At 35.5% G+C, this 20,297-nt stretch overlaps 1 protein-coding gene across 3 annotated transcripts in view; it reads right to left on the bottom strand.

Annotated features, from left to right (window-relative positions):
• The window catches only part of LOC109541127 (zinc finger protein basonuclin-2), a 100,525-nt gene that overhangs the window by 62,121 nt on the left and 18,107 nt on the right, over positions 1-20,297 (bottom strand). For all 3 annotated transcript variants that reach the window (XM_019909873.2, XM_019909872.2, XM_019909874.2), the window contains exon 3: positions 10,852-10,954. In XM_019909873.2, coding sequence (XP_019765432.1) covers positions 10,852-10,954 — 103 coding nt within the window. The remainder of the gene's footprint in view (positions 1-10,851; positions 10,955-20,297) is intronic.

Below are 20,297 nucleotides of genomic sequence, written 5' to 3'. Positions count from 1 at the left end.
TGTACCGTATAGATTTTAACAAAAGCAATGCGTACAAGTAAAATGCAATTTTGCTTTAATTGTCAATTATCAAAGAAAAGGATTATCTTATTTGATGTGAATTCGCAGACATGTAAAAATTTGCCCAAACTCTGAAAGCTGTTGTTCAAATGGGAAACTTTCCCGTTGCAGGTGGTTTGAGGAAAACTGAATGCGCAAATTCAGTAAGTTGTTTTGATTTAGTAGCTGAATTAAACGAAGATTCGAGTAAATGTCGAAATTCGCAAAACCAAAGAATCTAAGCTAATGTAATCATTGAAATGAAGGTCAATCATCGTGTCTTCGTCCTGAAGTTCAATATTGACAGTGATTTTTAATACACCAATAATGCGTATGAATGATGATTATTCAATTCAAGCAATATTAAAGTTACAAGATATTTATTCTTGGAGGTCATCTTACAACCGGCAATCCCGATACTTGTCATATGTTTCTTAAAGTAAAAAATTGTTTACAATGTTTTCTTTATGTGATGCCCGAACAATAACGTGTCTGTATTTGATTATATGATGTGTCACCGGACAGCCACGTTATGCAATCTTTGTCATTTGGTACTGAATGGAAATGTTCTTGAATCTTTTATAAAAAGTTGAATTAATTTATTCCGGAGACCAAAACCCCGTTGTTCACATCAGCAACGAACAAGATTTTTTAATTAAATTTGCTGTTTAACCAAATAACCGCCCATCCAAGTTACGATGTTGCTTTTAATAGAGCATTAGGACAATCAATGTGTATCCGAGCATCTTCATCCCATTAGAAGACAGTTAGTCGAGTTATAGAAGTTTGCTTAAGACTTGCGAAGCCCCTTCTAATGGCATCCAGACCGACTGAGGGCAAAGATTGTTGCATCTGCACATTCGAGAGTTTTGAAACATTGTCGAAATTCCGAATATTATTAGGGCTCGTCCTGGTTTATTTCATACGCTGAGGAACAATTAATTTATCTGTTTTAAGCCTTCTGTTTGACCACCATCGATTAATAGGGGGAATTTTCAACAAATTTGACTCGAAAATTTTGCCTTATCATCGCTAATTGAATGTTTTGTTACCTTGTCCTTTTCATTGTCGGGATGTTTCATAGAATTCGGAAAATTGCCACAATAATTACCTATTCTTCACGCTAGTCGAAAGTGTCTATTTTGTATCCAGAGCCATGAAGTATCACGGCATTGAGACGCTTCCAAGGGTTGGATATCATTATGCACATAATTGTTAAAACAACCTAAATCTATTCATCCAATAAGAAAGAAACCGTGTCAACAATATATGATATTACATTTTTGCGAGGGTAGAAGTTTTTTTAATAACATGAGTGGAACATATAGCGCTTGTCTCCAAGATATCTGAGAAGATAAATATGCATTTAAGTGCGCAGATTATGAGACCCTTTGTTTATCTTGTATAAGTCTCCTGCAAACGGTTTTATTAGTCCAAACAAAGCATAACACTGCTCTCATTTTAGGTTTCCCAGGACTTTAAACTTTTATGAGATATTAGCAAGTTTGTTAAAGATAATTGTGGCATAAATTTGTATATCAACATATACATCAATAAGACGACATTTAAGCTGTTTTAAATTTCAATATCTTCATGGCAATAACCAGTTGAAGTTGAAGTATCAAGCATTTTTATTTGAAATTAAGAGTAAGCAGCGGTGAATGACAAGTCAACCATGGAGCAGTTCTGAAATTAAATAATCGCCTAGATTATAGTGTTGCTATTGGAGGGTCGATTAAGCTTTACAATTGCTCATGTTTGTTCGGCCCCCTTTGATTAGAACTTCGTTTGTTTGAAATATTTTGATATTTAAGGGATTTCGAGCATGAATACGGCTGAAATCAGCACGTAAATGAATATCAAACAGTGCGGTGTTTGATTTGATTTAAGGGAAAACATAAATATGTAAAGGACGCGCGGCAGCACGACCGAGAGAAGAGAGAGGAGTCCCAAGAGGATTTCAAATCGCCGACCGCAGGCATTCTTGGATCATAGATTGGAAAAGGGTCAAAAAGAAAGGCCAATTAACATAGAACACCCTTCAATAGCAGTATAGCCTTAGGTTTGTTTCTGCAAGCAGGAGGGCAAAGGACAAGGTAGCATCACGGTTAAGCTAGGACCGTCTCTCCCAAGGGGTAACAAAACTGGATAGCAGGAGCATAGGCTAAAGGCAAGGGTTAAATACTAATACAATTTTACCCCTCTCTGAATAACAAAGCCCGCATCCGTTCACTCTGCTACCTACGACTCTCTTAGGAAAAAGCGCTCCTGCATATTTATCATAATTAACGACTTTTATGGACGTTCGCGAAAAAGAAGACGAGCCAAACGAACAAAAAGTGTGATTAAAATTAGCGCATCACCCTTCATTGTGCGCAAGGAATGTTCATTAAACTTCCTGCCAGCCGAGCTTTTAAGACTAGACAATATGCTTTTTTTTAAATCCATGTTATTTATAAAAATATTTGATAATTAAGATAGATTACTACTCATCCATTGAAAAGCAGCTAGAAATGAGCGCTCAATGCTGCATAATAAGTCAATGGTCAAGCGACTAACATAAATTAAGCCATTCGTGATAAGAATGAGCCGAAAAGAAAAATATTCGAGGTGTAGCGGTTCTGACACCCGAGACCCTCTAAATAAAATATCATTAAGAAAAATGCAATTTAAGGCGAGGAAGCTTATTATACAGCAAAGGGCCGTAAAGGATAGATCCATAAACGTCCAAAATTCTATACGAGGAAATGGCACGCAGTATATCATACATACGAAAGCACAAGAGGCTCCCTTGAGAGAAATTTGGCTTGAGACGTCGCTTCGGCCATGCATAGACAATGGTCAGGCGGACTCACATTTGACTATAGATGACCACTAAACCGTTTTTCAAAACTATTGTAAATTCATATGACTAGCAGGCGTCAGCATTGCCAGGGAAGGTCTTTGCTTACGTATACAGGGCGATCTTAGGAAAAGAAAACGAAAACATGCGTTATTTTTATTTACTAATTACTCAAAATGGCAAAGTTGACGAAGATGTGCTAAAATTTTAACTGATTTGAAATTTAAAAATTATATCATTATATTTCAAACATGACCCTACCCTTTTACTCATATCCCAGGAACAGATTAAGCCCCAGCGCTCTTTCTTTCTTTCGCGCTTTCTATATGACACGGTAGAGAATTAAATAACACAATGAGATCACTATGCTTGTATTGAAAAGGCGAAATCAACACAATTTTTAGTGTTATGCGATTTTGCCAAAATTAAGCTACCGTTGAGCCCAACACCACCACCTTTTTCGGCGTATCTAAAAAATAATTAGAGCTACAGAGCTGGTTTTGCTATAGTTGAAGAGACCATTAGAAGCCCGATAATGGAGCAGAATTTCAGACATTTTGAAAGAATTGATATTTTTTGCAAAAAAATTACTTCTACCCCTAATCAAATTTTGGGTAAAAATCAAAATTTAATATGTGGGTTTTTTGAGGGGAAGGTTTGCGACCTGAGAAGCTTCCAATACACATATAAAAACTTTTAGTCAATAATAAGGAAGATATTGTGGGTTAAAATGTCGATTATTTAGAAGCGGAAGGTTCAGCATGTTTTTTAATATGTTCATTGCATTCTGCGCGTGATGAAGTGAAAGTGAAGTGAAAATGGTGTAGAATTTCAGACAGAGATGTCAAATTTTTCAAAAATCGACCTACACCCCTGATGAAACTCTCAGACAAAAATCAAAATTTTACATGCGGCTTTTTTCAGCTCAAAGGATTGTTTACGCCCTAAAAAACTCGCCAAAACCCATCTTTAAGGTGACTGGGTCAGTAATCAGGAAGATATAGTCAGTTAGAGATCGTGACCTCTCAAAAACTGTTTAAAATTCGCCAAAAATATTGATTATTTTCAATCTGATAATTCTCGCGAGTTTTTCAATGTGTTCAATGCATTGTTGGCGATCAAAACGATTTAAATTTCCAGGAATTTCCAGAGATTTCATATTTTTTCAAAAAATCGACCTCCACCCCTTATGAAATTTTCAGACAAAAATCAAAATTTTACATGCGGGTTTTTTGAGCTCAAAGTATTGTTTACACCCTAAAACGCTCCCCAAAACGCATCTTTAAGGTGATTGAGTCAGTAATCAGGAAGATATCGTTAGTTAAAGATTTTGTCCGCTAAAAAACTGCTTAAAATTGAGCAAAAATGTCGATTATTTCAAAGTTGAAAATTCGAGCGCGTTTTGCAATGTTCTCTTTGCATTCCTCGTCCCTTTGAGTTGAAAATAGTATGGAATTTCAGGAATTTGAAGAAATTTGATATATCTTTGATGAAAAAAATTTGGTTGCAATATTAGGCCAAAATTTTATGTTTTTCTCCAGGTTTTTGCTCAGCTCTCAGATTCTGATTAGACAGAAGTAAATTGCAGCTTTGACAGATTGAACCGAACTTGAAAAGCACCCCGTATTCTATCGCATTATCCGCACCAAATCCTTTTTTGTCGCATACACGTAGACTTGAATAATGAAACGTAGCTTAACCCTACAATACTTAGATTATGCTCATCAAGTTCTTGCTTCTGTCTATATTTTCCGACTCTTTTTAAAACAGGTCGTGTTTTCTAAGGCATTGGTGCAGAAGCGAAAATTCATATAGGAGTAAGAGTCGTCTATAACTCAACGATGACAGTTCATTATTCGATAAGTTGTAACGCTCCTACACATTACCCAACCAATAAACAAGAAGATCCTCTTTGATAACGACGTCGATAGATTGATTATTTACCGAATTATTATTAATAGAAGTTTAGGATTCTTTTCACATGTTGTAGACTATTTTTTATTAAATCAATTTGATTTATTGCGATTTCACTACATTACTATAAATATATGTCCGCGGTACTCTTCCATCAAGTGTTGCCGATTAAATATAATTTGTTTTGCCAGTTTCGTCAAGCTGAGATACAAATAGAATATATTTGTGTTCGAACGATTTGCATTTGATAGTTTTAAATCTAATTTGAATTGTTTTGGCCGGCTTTTACAAATGACGAAATTCACGACTAATTGAAATAATGTTCATTTTAGTCAAGACTCTAAGGAAATATACAATTTGATTTTGAATCTAATCTACAGACATAAAAAAATTGAGCCTTTGGTGAAACGTTTTATCTCAAATGACTGCAACTTTCAAAGGCAATGGATGTAATAACGGAAAAACTGCTACGCAGTATTCCGACAGCAGTTTCCTGATATACCTGCGGTTTATAATAATGTAATTATACTATGGTAATTTTCCTGGAGCTCTTGGCATCAAGTCAAATGATAAGCCGACAAGCGCAGGTCGTTTTTAAATATTATCGTATGGAGTTGCTTTGAAAATTAGAAACTCACATTCATCTATTGCGGTCTTGCCCGCCTCTGATTTATTAGTTAGAAAGTCCATAGAAAAATGGTAGTCGAGCCAACGGTTGAATCTTCTGTATTTATCCATTTAAACTGAATTTGGAAAAACTATTCGGGATCAGGCTCCATGGTGGTTTTTCTTGCTCGTTTTCTGACAATTTTGTCGCATTACTTGCAAAGTTCTGGTGAAGAAGAATATTGCTTGCGTTAAATCCGCCTGTTCTTTTTTTATGTACTTAATTATTGGTATATTTAATAGCGAAGCAGCACAAATTCATCGCGTTTTCATTTGTAGTAGGTATTACACAAATGAAAGTATGACAGTAAATGTATTAAGTCGGAAAAAAATGGGGATTAAGCCCTGAAATGGCCATTAAAGAATTACTGCGAGCGTTTTATGGCGTTGCAAATGTGCACAATCCGATGTGTTTATTTTTGCACATTTACGGATTTTTAATTATTGACGAGCAAACTGATCAGTTGGGGGCTTTTACAATGAAAATAATTCATTTTCAACCGCACCGTGGCCAACTGATGAATCTCGTCACTGATTCGGGGATTACGTTATCACGCAATACGCAAATAATTAAAAGGGGACTAAACTGGACCCATGTCGATATTGACGACTGAATTATCGAATTGTTAATCCGGCATTTTCAGAGCCCTCAATATCTGGTACCGCATTTAGGTCAATACATGTTTTTTAATCAGCGTGCGTTAATTGTTTTTTCTTCATGGCTGTATACTGGGTGGAATAGTCCATTATTAAATATGTACATGTTAGTGAAGTATTCCCGAAAAGTCCTGGCCTGAGGAATAATTCTTATTTTGGACGCTGAGGAAATAAAGATAAAATTAAACCGGTTTTAATGCCGCTTTTAATAGTGTTTGGTTGGCAGTAAGACTTAAAGTCAACTGTGAAAACACAAACAATTTATAAAAACTATGTGTCAATGAAAATAATCAGAAGTCAAAACATTTCTCACCTATCCAATTCGAACTTACAAATTGTAAACAGAAATGCGTCCTAAAATAGGTTTATTTGAAAATAGCCAAGGAATTTTTTGAATTTATAAACATCGGTGACCTGTTGGTTATTTTACAACTTTGTGTTACAAGACAAATTTGGATACACATAAAATTATATGTTATTAATAGAAAATGTTGTCGTCAAATGTTTACTTGAAAATGTATTTTCTCGATCTTGAAAAATGATGGAAATTCATCGCCGTTGAGTTGCTGAAATTCTAGCTACTTAATATTAAATTGATATTCGGTAATGTGAAGCAGGCAATGAGCAGGATCTTTGATTATTTAATACGTTCCGCTCTTTTCGCAGAATTTAACACCGGAAGTTATATGTCATAGGCGAGTAATTGCTGGTTTGATTTACATAATAAGGTGCAGAACAAAAATGCATTTATATGCAGGATTATCTCGATCTCAGCACATGCAAAGACACGACAAACATTAAACGCTTACAGGGTGGCACCGTATAATTACCCCTTTATTTATTTCCTCCAGTATTCGTGTCCGTTGATTTTCGGCAAATTTGCAATTCCGAATGCTTCAACTTCACTTAGGTTTAAGTATGGGTAATATTCGGCCTCGGCCAACATTATGTTATTTCCATACACTTAATGTCCCTTAGATCACGTTTTCAGATAAACTCATTTTGATTTGATATGTGCACTTTTAGTCACGATAGGTATGTATACGCCTTTGAATGCATGATATTTTTATTAGTGTGCAATTTGCTGCCATTCTCGTTTTATTGCTGTTGTTTACATACCCCCCATCAGCCTCTATTTGACTTACAAAAGCACTAAAACTACTTACTGCCTTGATTTATACCTAACTTATTTTACCGTTAAACGGCAAGTGGTTTTATATAAAGTGTATTTTTTTATGTTTTATCTGTGTCTGTACACTTGAGATTGAAGGTTCTTGCTAAGTATACTAATAACTTTTGGTTAATGCCTGGACTAATACTGAATAACCAATGATCAATAGGTCACAATTCGCAACGTTGTTCTCCCCTATTTTAATTTCCTTGAGTACTTAATCATATAACATATACGCTCATATATCTAGAGAATAAATTTTGCCAAATCTGGGAAAGTTATTAAGATTGTATCTTGACGAACGACGTCACTTATAAAGGCGACATCAGTTTCCTTCCCCCGGCGTTATAAGGTTAGTGTCATAGAGTTATGGATTAGTTGGCTCGGTCAAAGCAATATGTCAACTGTGAAAAACTTCGTCTTAACCGATTTAGACATCGGGCGGACTAATGAAAACTGATAGTTTTTTAAAGCAGCGAACAGCGAAAGGTCTTCAATATACTACAGATAAAAGGTATTTTTCGGGACCTTCGGCAATAAATAATTTGAAAATCACGTTGCTGAAAATGAATGGATTATTTTAATGCTCTTCACCATTCACTGATTTGAAAAGTTTGGAATTTACAGAAACATTGCTTGTACCAACAGTTTCTACTCTAGTGATAAGCAAAGCTAGACCAAGACCAAGACTTGCATGGTCTTGCTTTTGCAGCAAGGGTCCAGCAAGCAGTAATAACCACCATAATGAAATAATCTCAGGCAGTTTGCCATTTGATTTCTGAATGATTTTCTTGTTATTACTAGTTATTATCTTGTTTATTTATTATTAATGCGTCAACCAAAAAAATGAGTTGATTCCATCCGCCAAATAAAAAGTTCTGGTAGTTTTTGTACCACGACACTCAAGAATTCACCACTTGTCCAAAACGGCTGAACTCGATTGTTTCATCAAAATATACTTACATAAGAACAAATTCACAGTGAATTTCACCAAAATGTATCGTACTATTCTCTCGATATTTCAAAAAAGGTAATTTTTTGAGGAACTTTGACCATCAATAGCATAGAAGCCAGACATATTTTGTTAGTAAAAGTTTGGTCACATCGTCTTCTTTTGATCCAAATAATACCGCAGTACCCTTTTGAACATGTGCTTACGGGTATGCTGTAAACTGTTCAGTGATCTTTAATAACTACTTGATGTTGACAGTTTTCTAAAATGTGCCTAAAAACATTTTTTTTTTACTGCTCCAATTTTAATGTAAAAGTTTAAAAAATATTCGAACAAATTTTTGTACCAACTACCCTCCGATATCCGTAAGGAAAAATATCTGAAACACTTATGTGAAGCCCTGCTTTATTTATGCCCCACTTGTTCGAAGCTTGAATTCCTAATTTTATGTTTTCTTGTACAAAATGTGTCGTTGGTTTGTTAAGCGTTTACAACGCTTGAATTTTCTCATCATATGTAGGGGTTACGAGACACATTTAATGTGGTTCACTATCGAAATACCTTCTCTTCTTTCAGGAGTTTTTCGGACCTCTTTTTCAATCGGTCGACTAGAATTGCTTGAGTCCGATTTCAAATCGGCAGCACCAAAAAGACGGTTTTTAAACTACCAGGTGAACTGGACCCTGGCTTGCATTGTATGAAACCATATACAGTGGTCGGGAAAAGCGTAGGCGATTTAATTAAATTTGATTTTATTTCTCGTAACCCAACGACTTTTCAATTCGACTGGTGTGTCACGTGTGCCCTGTCGAAAACCCCATTATTCCATTCCCGGTTGACGATAACGACAGGAAAGCAATTAACCTATTTATACCGGTTGTGGGTGGTCACTGTTGGCCCGATCACATTAAAATAACCATTGGAAAAAGTTATATTGCCTCTATTAAATGCATTTAATTTATACAAAAAAACGAATTTATTTTATCTTGGTCCTGAACGAGATCCAAGGGCAGCGGTGTCAACAAGGCAAAATTTTGCAAATAAAATGAAATATTTTGAATCCACAATTTTTTAGCTTTGTCAGCAAGTAAATTTTTCTCCTGACACGTGTTTTGGCAACCGTAATATCAGCTTCACTGATGAAATATCGACCAAATAGTCAAAGCCGGTAATATCATATTGTCAACCCCTATTTTAAATAGAGCCCAAGGAAAATATTAATTGGTGTTGATTCCTTGGAAGGTAAAGCTCAGACACGCGCCAAGTTAAGCAAAGGGAAATTTTCTTAAGGAATTAAAGGAAGTGAATTATGTGAGGACTAATAGTGTTCAGGATAAACAATAATCGGGTGGCAAAATGAAAAATTCACGGGGTGTGACATGCGTGTCACTCTGCGGGGACCCCGTAACGTAAAAGCGACCGTTAAAACTGTCTACCCGACGATTAAATTAAATTAAAATGTAATGCTGCGAGATGTACGAGAATCACTTATTAAATTACAACATGCAACTATATAGCTATTAAGGGCCTCAATTTCAGACCCTAAACATATTAATATTTGTTTTGGGCACACCCTCGTTCTTCAAAAGTGTCACTGGCAACGTTCAGAAATTATATCATCCTAAAGGGTTCATTAGGTGTACAGGGTGACACTAACATTGTGACATGCCCGCTGATCGTCAAAGGGGTTAGATGATTGATATACTTATTGTTTTGTTTGCACAGTGTTTGTAGTATGGAGGGCTGTTGGGCCGCAAATGCGTGAAATAATTTAATTACACTACTTATGCGACAATGAGCTGCAGACGTTTTTAATTTGGTTTTCGTGATTTGACAAGTTTTGCTGAAAATTCGCGGAAGTCTTCAATCGATGCCTGATTTTCTACAGTGTTCAATAAACATGGCACTGATTTACTTCACACTTGCAAAATTTTAAAATATAACTGCTAAATCTAATATTCATGCCGAGCACTAAAAATGGAAAGATGGGCATAACGTGACCAGGATACAAAATATCATATTTATGCCCAATGTCCGATAGTCGGAATTATATAATATTTTTTCTGATTGATGGTCGATATTTTAAGGGTTACGAATGTCGGTGGTTCGGAGAAATAAATTCGGTTTCCACAATGTACTGTGAAATGAGTTTTACCTTGGACGGGAAGTTTGAAATTATTTAGCATGGCGGTTTTCAAATGCAATTGCTGAGTAGAATGTAGAAGCAGATCTGGTACAAACATTTCAACTCTAATAATATTAACATACGGACACAACTTGTCTTAGTTTGCTTCTAAACCAGGCCGGCTTTTATCACCAAGTCGATGATAAATTAACTAACATTTGAATAATATGGGGAAAGTATGTGCATATTGCTAATCAGATCTAGTCGCTCCCTACAGCTTTTTCCATGTCTTGCCCCAAATAAGGCAGTACAAGTACGATGGATATTTGCAAGTGCAATTATTTCTAGACCATCTTGAAGTTGACATTTGTGGCGATAATAACGAAAATGGTGTTTATAAATCGCACAGCGTAGGTAGCTATTAATAAATTGAGCAAAATTAAAATGTTAAGGTTGCCTGGGCTAGTCTTTGAAATGGTACTTACCGTGAGGTACCCAACCGTGGTTGCAAGTTTCGCAGTAGCGTAGTCGCAACTTTCCCGGGATGAAATTCTCACAATTGCAGTTCGGTATTGTGCAGCGAATTTGCTGAAAACGAAATAAAAAGCTTTAAACATTATCGTGATAAACCACAAAAAAATGCCATATTAATAAAAATTCGCAACCAAAAAAAACATTATTCAATGTCTCAGAAGTAACAAACTGGGTAGACACAGCACTGGTGTCGGGGGATATCAATACCAAATCAGTTCCTAGTAATGGAATTCTTTATGTGCAATTCCCTTCTAAAAGAACTGAAATACATTTGTTACGTAACCGTCACTTCTAAATCGACCTGGACACTTTTTTTGGATTGGCAAACGCTTGTAAGCCTCACATGCTTAAGACGAGTAATGTTTTCATTAGCACCGCTCAAACATGCAAGTAATTGAACATTTAAAAACAATCGGATCAGATACAAGGCAATTAACTTTATTAGGAAGTGGTTCTTTTTAAAGTTGCTCTCAAATATGGCCTGCTTATGTGGGCAACTTTTAGAGGGGGCGTAACATTAGCAATCGCAAATCAAAGATGCAGTGGCTTTTCATAACCTGTTCTTTAATATCTTCGCAGGACTGGACTTGAATTAGTCCCTTTCGATCATAAATTAATGTTCAAGCAGCAAGATGGGAATCTTCACATTTTATTCGTTGTTTGCTTGAAAGAACAGTTTCTATAAAAATGCAACACATTTTATCATAATTATTTGCGGTTATTGATGGAAACTTGTGATTTTTTCGGGCTTTAAGGACATCATGGAAAAGAAGAGTGAAGATGCAAGCCACTTGTGGTTCAGAGACGTGAGCAAGATTTTTTTAGCATGACTTCCTCAAATCCTGAAAAACCCGCCAGTTAATCTGACGGAAAAAAAGCAGAAGCAAAAGGCAAAACTGGAAAAAATCCCCTCATGCAATTGCTCTAGGTGTCGAAGAAAATGCAAGCTTAGATTTGCATGTTCATGTGCGAGATTTGACTCATCCTACATGCATGTTGTAGAAAATTAAAATTCAAACAAAAATGTGAATAAAACCAGTGACAAAATCCGGCTCTGTTCTTAACCGGTGTGTCGAATATTCTTTAGGACACTGTTTTCATTCTAGGTGTCTCTGAAATATTGTTTACTGCATCTCGGGTATTTATGACCTGTTGTTCAAGTGCGGTTCCGAACAAAGGGATATTCTTTAGCAGAAAGCTTGTTAACGTATGCCCATACGTACGATATTTCATTTTAAATAACAATGTTTATATATCATTACAGTTGACGCGGTATATTTAGATGTTTGGGTAATAACAAATCCTTTAACGATGAGTTCAAATCATTTTTTGTTACTGGTTGTAAATTGCATCGATGTCTTTTGCTTCGGCGTGCATTATCACTTGTCAATTATAGGGGCTTTCTAACAATATCTATTAAATTTGAATAATTCAGAGCTGAATTAAATAATTTGAGAAATGAACTTTAGTTTTCACTGGTAATCAGAAGTTTTTCTAGAGAACGTTAAAATTTCAAGAATAAAATAAATTCCAAATAGTATCGATTCAACAGAGGAACTAATAAGAAAACGAATCCTCTAAAGTACCATAAGCCGTATTGTCGCCGAAGGGGTGAATGTATAAAACGTGTCCGGCAAAGAGGGTCAAAATAAGAAGTACAAAAACGGACGCCTTATTACTTTAGTCATCGGCGATATATCATGTCTCCCCCGAGTTTTCCGATAGTAGCTGCATGCTAAAAATTTACGCTTCTTAAAATCCATGTTAAAAATATTCAAATTGTTTCTTTTTAGTAGCCCCTGCGGGCCCATTGAGGTTGACGCCAATTTTGCTGACGTGAAACTCTCTTTGGGGACCCTTTTACTCTTTCTAGAAGCTAAATGGCTAAAATTAATTTTTAACACTTAGAAGACTTTAACCCTCTCTTGTATATTACATTTTCTTCTTTGGCACGACTTACCATCATTACAAAAATGTTTTATGTTTCCGGTTTTTGGGCCTTTGGTGGATCGAAAGAGCTACATCAATTTCACTGCATTATGAACCACTTTTTGTCTATTTGCATTATTTTCTATGACGCACAGAGAATATTTTTCATTGATTTATCATTTTTGATTTGTGGCTCTTCCTCTTCTAATTCCACTAGCGTTTCCTGGCACAAAAAGTCGTTAATGGCTTGAGACATTATTTTTCTGGGTAGCATGAGATATCGTCAAACCCATCTACCTCAAGTGGATCAACAAAAGGAGATTTTCACCTTAAAGAGTAATCGATCATCAGTCTTCCTGCTTCCAATAAGAAGGCGAGCACTTTAGGAAAATTGTAGGTAAAAAGGTGGGGCCCAGATTTTCTAATGTGAGTGTAACCCGCCTATATGTCGATTCGATTTTCGACTGATGGCACCTCCGTTATTTTGATGGCGTTTAGCCCATCGCATCGTTAGCCTGATAAGTATTAATGGATTAATGCAGTATTGAACTGTCAACGCTCACGTTACTGCTCGTTCGATAATGACAGTTCATATTCATTGGATCCCAACTCCGTTATATTTTAGGTCCGCCATCATTTACCACGTTCATCTCGTTCTAAGTTTAAACCAAATTGATACCACTAGGGGCGGCTTTTAGTAGATGATTGTGAAAAAATGTGTTGATTTTTTTGAACAGCCCGAACCTGGAATTTCTTTGTCTTTAAGAAGGGTAGATTAAGAAGGCTTATTCTAGTGCTAGTTTTTCCTAAACTAGAACTTCCAAAAAATTCTTGTTGTAAGAGCCCTCCACTAGACAGCATTTTACGATGTTCGTATCAATTCATTTAAAAATACCAGTGCTTGCCAAACCTGCTTGCAACATGATCAGACTCGTTTGTAGGTAATGCGGAATGAATACTGTTTTTCAATATCCTAAGCCTTTACCAAACATTTCATAATCACGTATTTGAAAATACCGATGAATCTGTCAATAATCAAAAAAGGCAATTCGCATATTTGGAGTGCATTTGGCAGTGAAAACCGCTGTTGGGAAGTTTATTAAATATTGCATAATTCTCGTTTGAATTGTGGCATGCTCGAAAGTTTACAATGAATTTCAATCGGAGTTCGAACAATTTCCGATCCTATATTTCGTTTATAAACTTGGAATATTCTGCGAAACTATTAAATCAGACGGGAATGAATTTATCGAATGAACCTTGGAACGTATTCATTGGCGTCTTTAACCTAAAAACTTTTTAGTCTTTGGATTGAAATATTCACTGCAACTGTATATTATTCTGTTTAGTAGAGAATGATCATTTATCATTTTCCTACATGCACTTCCTAGATGCTGCATAAAATAGGGTCCGCCAAACAGATGGCAGTGATGATTGGTACATAAGGCATCAGAAATATATTAAAGAAACATAGGCAATGATGTTGATGTTTCCATTGAAATGCAATTTTTCGTTGCAAGTTCAAAGCATGGCATATGTTTGGAGACAATTATTCAAAGATTGGCAACTAAATTTGTTATGTAAAAGCTCTCTTAAGAAAAGCACAAACCATCAAAAATTGAGGGGCCCTTTTTCTTATAATGACGACGAATTCAGCGATATAATCAATCTTGCGAATATAGATCAATCAAAATCTCAAACCCGTTGTCTGATTTGCATGCCGACAGACAAGATGCTTATAAATAGGTCGAAGGCAACCGAAAATTGAGAGAGAAAGAGCCCTGCCTCTTATCTTACTTATATTTCAGTCCTTGAGCATATTTAATCTAATTTGACATGGAATGTTTTCTCTATGAAACAGGAATTTACCTCTGTTAGTCGAATTTAGCTATTATGAGTCAGAAATGGATTTTAAGTACAAAACGATTTGACACGAAAAGCCAGGAAATTGCGACCATGTTCCGGATTCACTATAAGGCCGGGGAAGCGGTTCTTTTTTCAAGATGGCGATTCACTAATCAGGAAGAATGGGCCGCACCTATGCAGGATTAAGACTTACTGCTCCTTGTCACGATACAGACGAAATTACCCAATCAATCAATAAACAAATAGCAGATTAACCTGACCTTAATGTACCACATTAGATATACTCGGTGTCGTAGAAAAAAAGCGCATCGATAACTTTGACAAGGTTACGGTCATGGTTTATAAGCTATCTTGCAGTTTACATATACAGTGCGTTTTTATTTCCATATGTCTGACCTATACCCTTCAAGAAGCAGTAAAGAGATATATCAGTAAATAAACCAATGGCGTATTTCGTGTTAATACAACAAATTATTTGTTGACTACCAAATTGAAAGGTCCGAAATTCAAGACGATAATCTCCACATGCAAAAAAGTGTATATCTCTAATGTAGGAATTCATCATCACTTATGCAGCGTTTAGGAAGTACTTAACTACAGTTATTGAGGACCCAGCGAGAGACAGTTAAATCGAAATCTCCTGTGCAACAATGGTCCACACAATTAGTAGCCGGGCAAAGTAAAAGTACTTTAAAGAATTTATGTCATCAGCTAAATCACTTAATGGAGTTTTTCGTGCTTGGTAATATCCTTTCTTTAATAAAGCTAATGAAAATGTAATAACCGTTGGTTTTGCATTCATCTAACGTGCGAGAGGATGTCGCAAGAAGATAATAATACATACGCTGTTCCAATGCTCATTGTAAATTATGCGTGTCATATAATTAGAGAAAGTTTAATTTTATTTCAGTGAACTAATGATTGAGTCAGCTGAGTGATTGCAAGCACATTGCCAAAAAAATGCATTATCTGGACTGTTGACACAAAATTGTTTTTTTGCTAAATTCCATCGTTTCTAAGTAAACCGTTCGGTTCGATAATTTCATTTTGTTTAAGTACCTCATCACTGTGTCCATTTCAGTTTATATTTAGCACAGTAACGATGGCATCTGAATGTGTTATTCTAATCGGTTATCAGCTGTGACATGGAGTCAAAGTCGTGGAAAACTGAAGAGAAAGATAAAACGGTTGGTTGCCTTATAACTATAAAGATGTCAACAAAGAGATACAGTACCGACTGTCACCATTCATAATAGAAGCACAAAATAAATAAAGCGAGTGGATCCACACAACATCCCCGGATAGGAAGAAACAATATTGCGGCGGGCGCGACAAACCATAAATTTGAGCATGTTTCGCACCATTACTCCATATTCACGATATCTTGCTTGCTCTTGTTCACTATATTACTTGGCTCTGCCGCGTCTTTTCGCAGTTTTAAATTGCGAAGGGATTTTGCAATTTGGTATATACACCCGACAGGCACTAAAAACGCCATAAAACTTTTATACCGAAGACAGTTGATATTGCAACATTATTTTATGAATATTAAGTTATATTACTCACACAACGTAAACGAGTGCAATTAATAAGAAATATTGCTGAGGGCCTCAATAACATGGCAGTACAACACTCATTAACTCTTCCATAGCGTTCTTCTCTATCCCAAATGCTTTATACTTAATACTGTTTGCTATTTTCTCTCAATTCCCCAATTAGCAACTAGCGCCTGTTCCTCAAATAGTCAACCTCTCATTTCTTAACATTTTGGAACAGATTATCTGGTTGCTTAGATGAATAATTAATTGACTACTAAAAATCAAAACTTCATCGAGCCCTTGATCTATACCTCAGGCGATATAAATATATACGGTAATAATTTATAACCATTATTAAAAGAGCTAAATAATTAAATATAAGGTCGTTAGAAATGAATTATTTGTTCTAACCCTTCCAGTCAAATGTTAATAATGTTCACATTTTAGATAAGGTAGCCGATATCATTTATATCATGAGAACTTTCGTATGCTTGCAGGTGCAAGCTTTGATAATGATAGACATTGAAAGGCATGTAATTAACTATGACATCAAGGGGTTAACTTTAATTTTACCTTAGAATTAAGGTATGTTTTAGGTATTTTTTAACATCAATTGATATTATTTTTACAGTGTTATTGAATTTAGAAAAAATGTATGTTTTGTAAACAATTCATTCCATAAAACTGGTTAAATACTTTCAGTGTGACTGACGATTAAAGTGCTGCTTTGCCAGTCCTTAACACTAAAAACTATAGTTTACCCCGAGATGAATTTTGTGTATTTATCTATGGCAAATTGCTAGCACGAACTAAAGGCGTTTGGGGAAAACCCCAAATTTGTATTAGAATTAAAAATAGACAAGTTTAATTTAGCTTAACAGTATTATATGTCGCAAGCATGTAAGGTCGCAATTTATAAACTAACAGGTAACATATACCTTGCTATCTAAACAAACAGAACGAGCTTGTCGATAAATAAATGGGATGTTTCAATGTAAATTTATAGCGGACAAAAATAAGTTATTCTGTGACAGTAAATTATAATCTATTAATATTATTTTAGCGTAAATATTATTGTAATAATCTGGTATTTTTGCCAACAACTCGGTTTCACCTACAATAGGCGTAGGTCAATATTTGTGACTAGACGGCGAAGATTTTCTGTAAATATTTTAACTAGTTCGAGTGAAGACGAAAAATTTATAGTACTTTACAACCCGAAAAAACCGTTATTACGTCCTTGTACCATTTCAAATTAGCCGATAATATTGGAACACTCAATTTGTGTCCAAACAAACTGCCACCGAGAAAACGCCTAATTGCCTCTATTAATGTTTATCTTTTACTATAAATAACCATTTTTTAGGTAGCTTTATTGATGATTTCAGTTAACAGCATCGATTCATTTCTAATTTAGTCTCCGAAAGTACGATGATCAAACGATAATTTGCAAAATCTACAAGCAAAGACAAACTCATCAATTATTTCTGAAAAATATTTAAATATGGAACTAAAGCAAATGTTTCTCAAAAACTCTCCTTTTTACTTATTTTCTTTTTTTCTAACGGTTCATGAAATATCGGCAATTTCAGTTTACCAAGTCGTATTAGTAGCTCAGGAAATAAACCGTTTTCATAATAGTAGAATGCAATTTTTATTAAATCGGCTCAATTTGACCATCGCCTTCGATACTGCACAATTTTATCCTCCGTCCTCACTCTCGTTTTCAATTGTAACCTTCGATATTGTTTTCCCACATGAAAAGTCCAACTGGTTCAGATCTGGAGATCGCGGTGGCCAAGCGATGGGCCCACCACTGTCCATCTATCGATTTCGGTAACTTCAATTGACATAATTAGTGATAACTCGACCAAAATGGGCTGACGCACCATCAAGTACAAAAAATATCCAACAAATGCTTCTGATTTGAATAGTCATTGAAGATTAGTCGTTTACTGCGAAAGATGCTGGAAATTTTGGAGAATCCCGTACAATTTTGGCAATGATGTGTCACAAATAAAAGGTTTTTGATTATCATTTTTATCCCAGTTGACATAATCGATTAGCTATTCTAATTACAAAATTGGTAAATTCTGCTGAGGCATCTGTTTAACTACGGAATTAAACGCGAATTGTTATCGCATCGGAAACAATTTACTAGCAACAATTTGTTAGTGCGTTATATTCAACAAACACATTAAGTATTAATTTTGTAGCTAATAATTCTGAGAATGGCTAAAAACCGAGAAATATTAACCGTTAGGCAGCACAGCAGTTTGACATTGCTATTGAAACAGTGACAATGTGATTCCATCAAAAGATTTAGCTCAGTCATCTTCTTGATTGGGACAGATTTAGTTGCCTCTGGTTCTCCGATGATAAGGCAAAACATTTTGATGAACTATAAAGGTACATAGAGAACAATTTAGACTACGGTTTTAATGTGATTTCAAATGGGCTTTTGGGACCTGGGGATAACACTTTGTTGATTGATGATTCTGATCATTATTTTTCGTCATTTTATGAGCGCATACCGGTAGGGCCCACAGAAGAGTAGAACGGACAAGCAATTATTTGGCTTATATTGTAAAAGTATTCTGAATGGTATAAAATGTAACTGATGCTGGTAGCAATCTCTACTCCCACCCACGGGACTACCGAGGCTTCGCTCCTAATTCCGTAAATTAGCACTAGACAGTTATTGTCACTTAACTAATTACTTAAAAAGTCGAGAAGACAAAGTACCTACTGTGACACTTTTTTCCCGTGTTTACCCAACGCATTATAGCATTCGTCTAAATGGATTTGATCACAAGAAACCTTTCTATTTTTATTTATTTTACTTAAAAGTGTCACTTTAAGATCTCACAAGCAATTAACGCCTTATAAAAATGTATATCAAGCAATACTCTATGTGTCATAGATGGGCATTTGCCTAATCTAAAAGGAAAATACCGAGTCATTACTTATTTTAGCTTCTCGAACGCACAACCTGTAGAGCGCGTAAAAATGAATTGTCAGAAATCGTTTGAAAATTACCGGCAATATTTAAGCTGTTTCAAAATTTGAAAAATATAACTGGCAGATGTAAAGCGGTGATTTAGGACAATTATTGCAAACATTAACGTATCAATTGCTTTTGCATGAAGTAGGACATTTTCACGGTGGCGATTCAAATGGATTTTCAGTTGCTCATTAAAATAACGCATATTTCCTCAGCTTTTCGATAGAGACAGTAAATTAAAAATCCAATTAAAAACTTTTTGGGAAATATCTCATTTAAAGATGATTCGCTGCGTCTGACTGGAGAATGTTTTTAAGTTACTGGTAACCATTAAATCCGATGTTGGACTGGAATATGCCAGACGTAGTGTTTCCCATATTTCCCTTTAGATTACTTTCCTGATGTTGGGTTGCCTCGGTTACTCCTAATTGGAATCTTTTCACCATTCGGTTGTTGTTATTTGAGATGCATACGCGTAACTCGCTGCTGTTTTCGATATACATAATGATATTCGGTAACTTATAATTATTATAACTTGCAATTGCACTGTTTGTTGGTGGAAATGGCGGAAAGCAGCTTTTCATGCATAAAGCATCTGATCGGGAAACATGTATTATATTAAGGGATCTGAACCAATGAACCCCCTGAAATTTCATGTACTTTGGTTTCCTAATGTGTTAATTCAGTGTTCACTGCAGTTTCCCTCTAGGCAAGAACATAACGCAAAAAAGCAAAAAAATACCCAATTGAGCGCAATTGAAATAAAGATGCAACAATCTGTTAAATATATACCAAATTGAAAAATGTGTTGCCCCTTTTTGAATCACATCGGCATTTGTGCAGAAGATGACTCTCGGCGTGAAGTCCATCAAGCAGCCATGTCCCGCTTGCTTTAGCACGGTAGGACATCGAAGTGGACTCACGCAAAATTTAACTCAAAAGTAATAGTCTATCGGTGTCATAACATACCGGTCTTCTATAGGGAGCTTTCATTTCTTAGTCTTATAAAATTGACAACCATAAATTATGATGTGGTAGCATCATTACTCACGTGAATCTG

Source organism: Dendroctonus ponderosae, unplaced genomic scaffold (assembly GCF_020466585.1).
Source record: "Dendroctonus ponderosae isolate FM_Combo_2020 unplaced genomic scaffold, Dpon_F_20191213v2 Dpon_F_20191213_1, whole genome shotgun sequence".
Classification (NCBI taxonomy): Eukaryota; Metazoa; Arthropoda; class Insecta; order Coleoptera; family Curculionidae; genus Dendroctonus; species Dendroctonus ponderosae.
The sequence above is the reverse complement of the archived record's forward strand: the minus strand, read 5'-3'. Positions and strand labels throughout refer to the sequence as shown.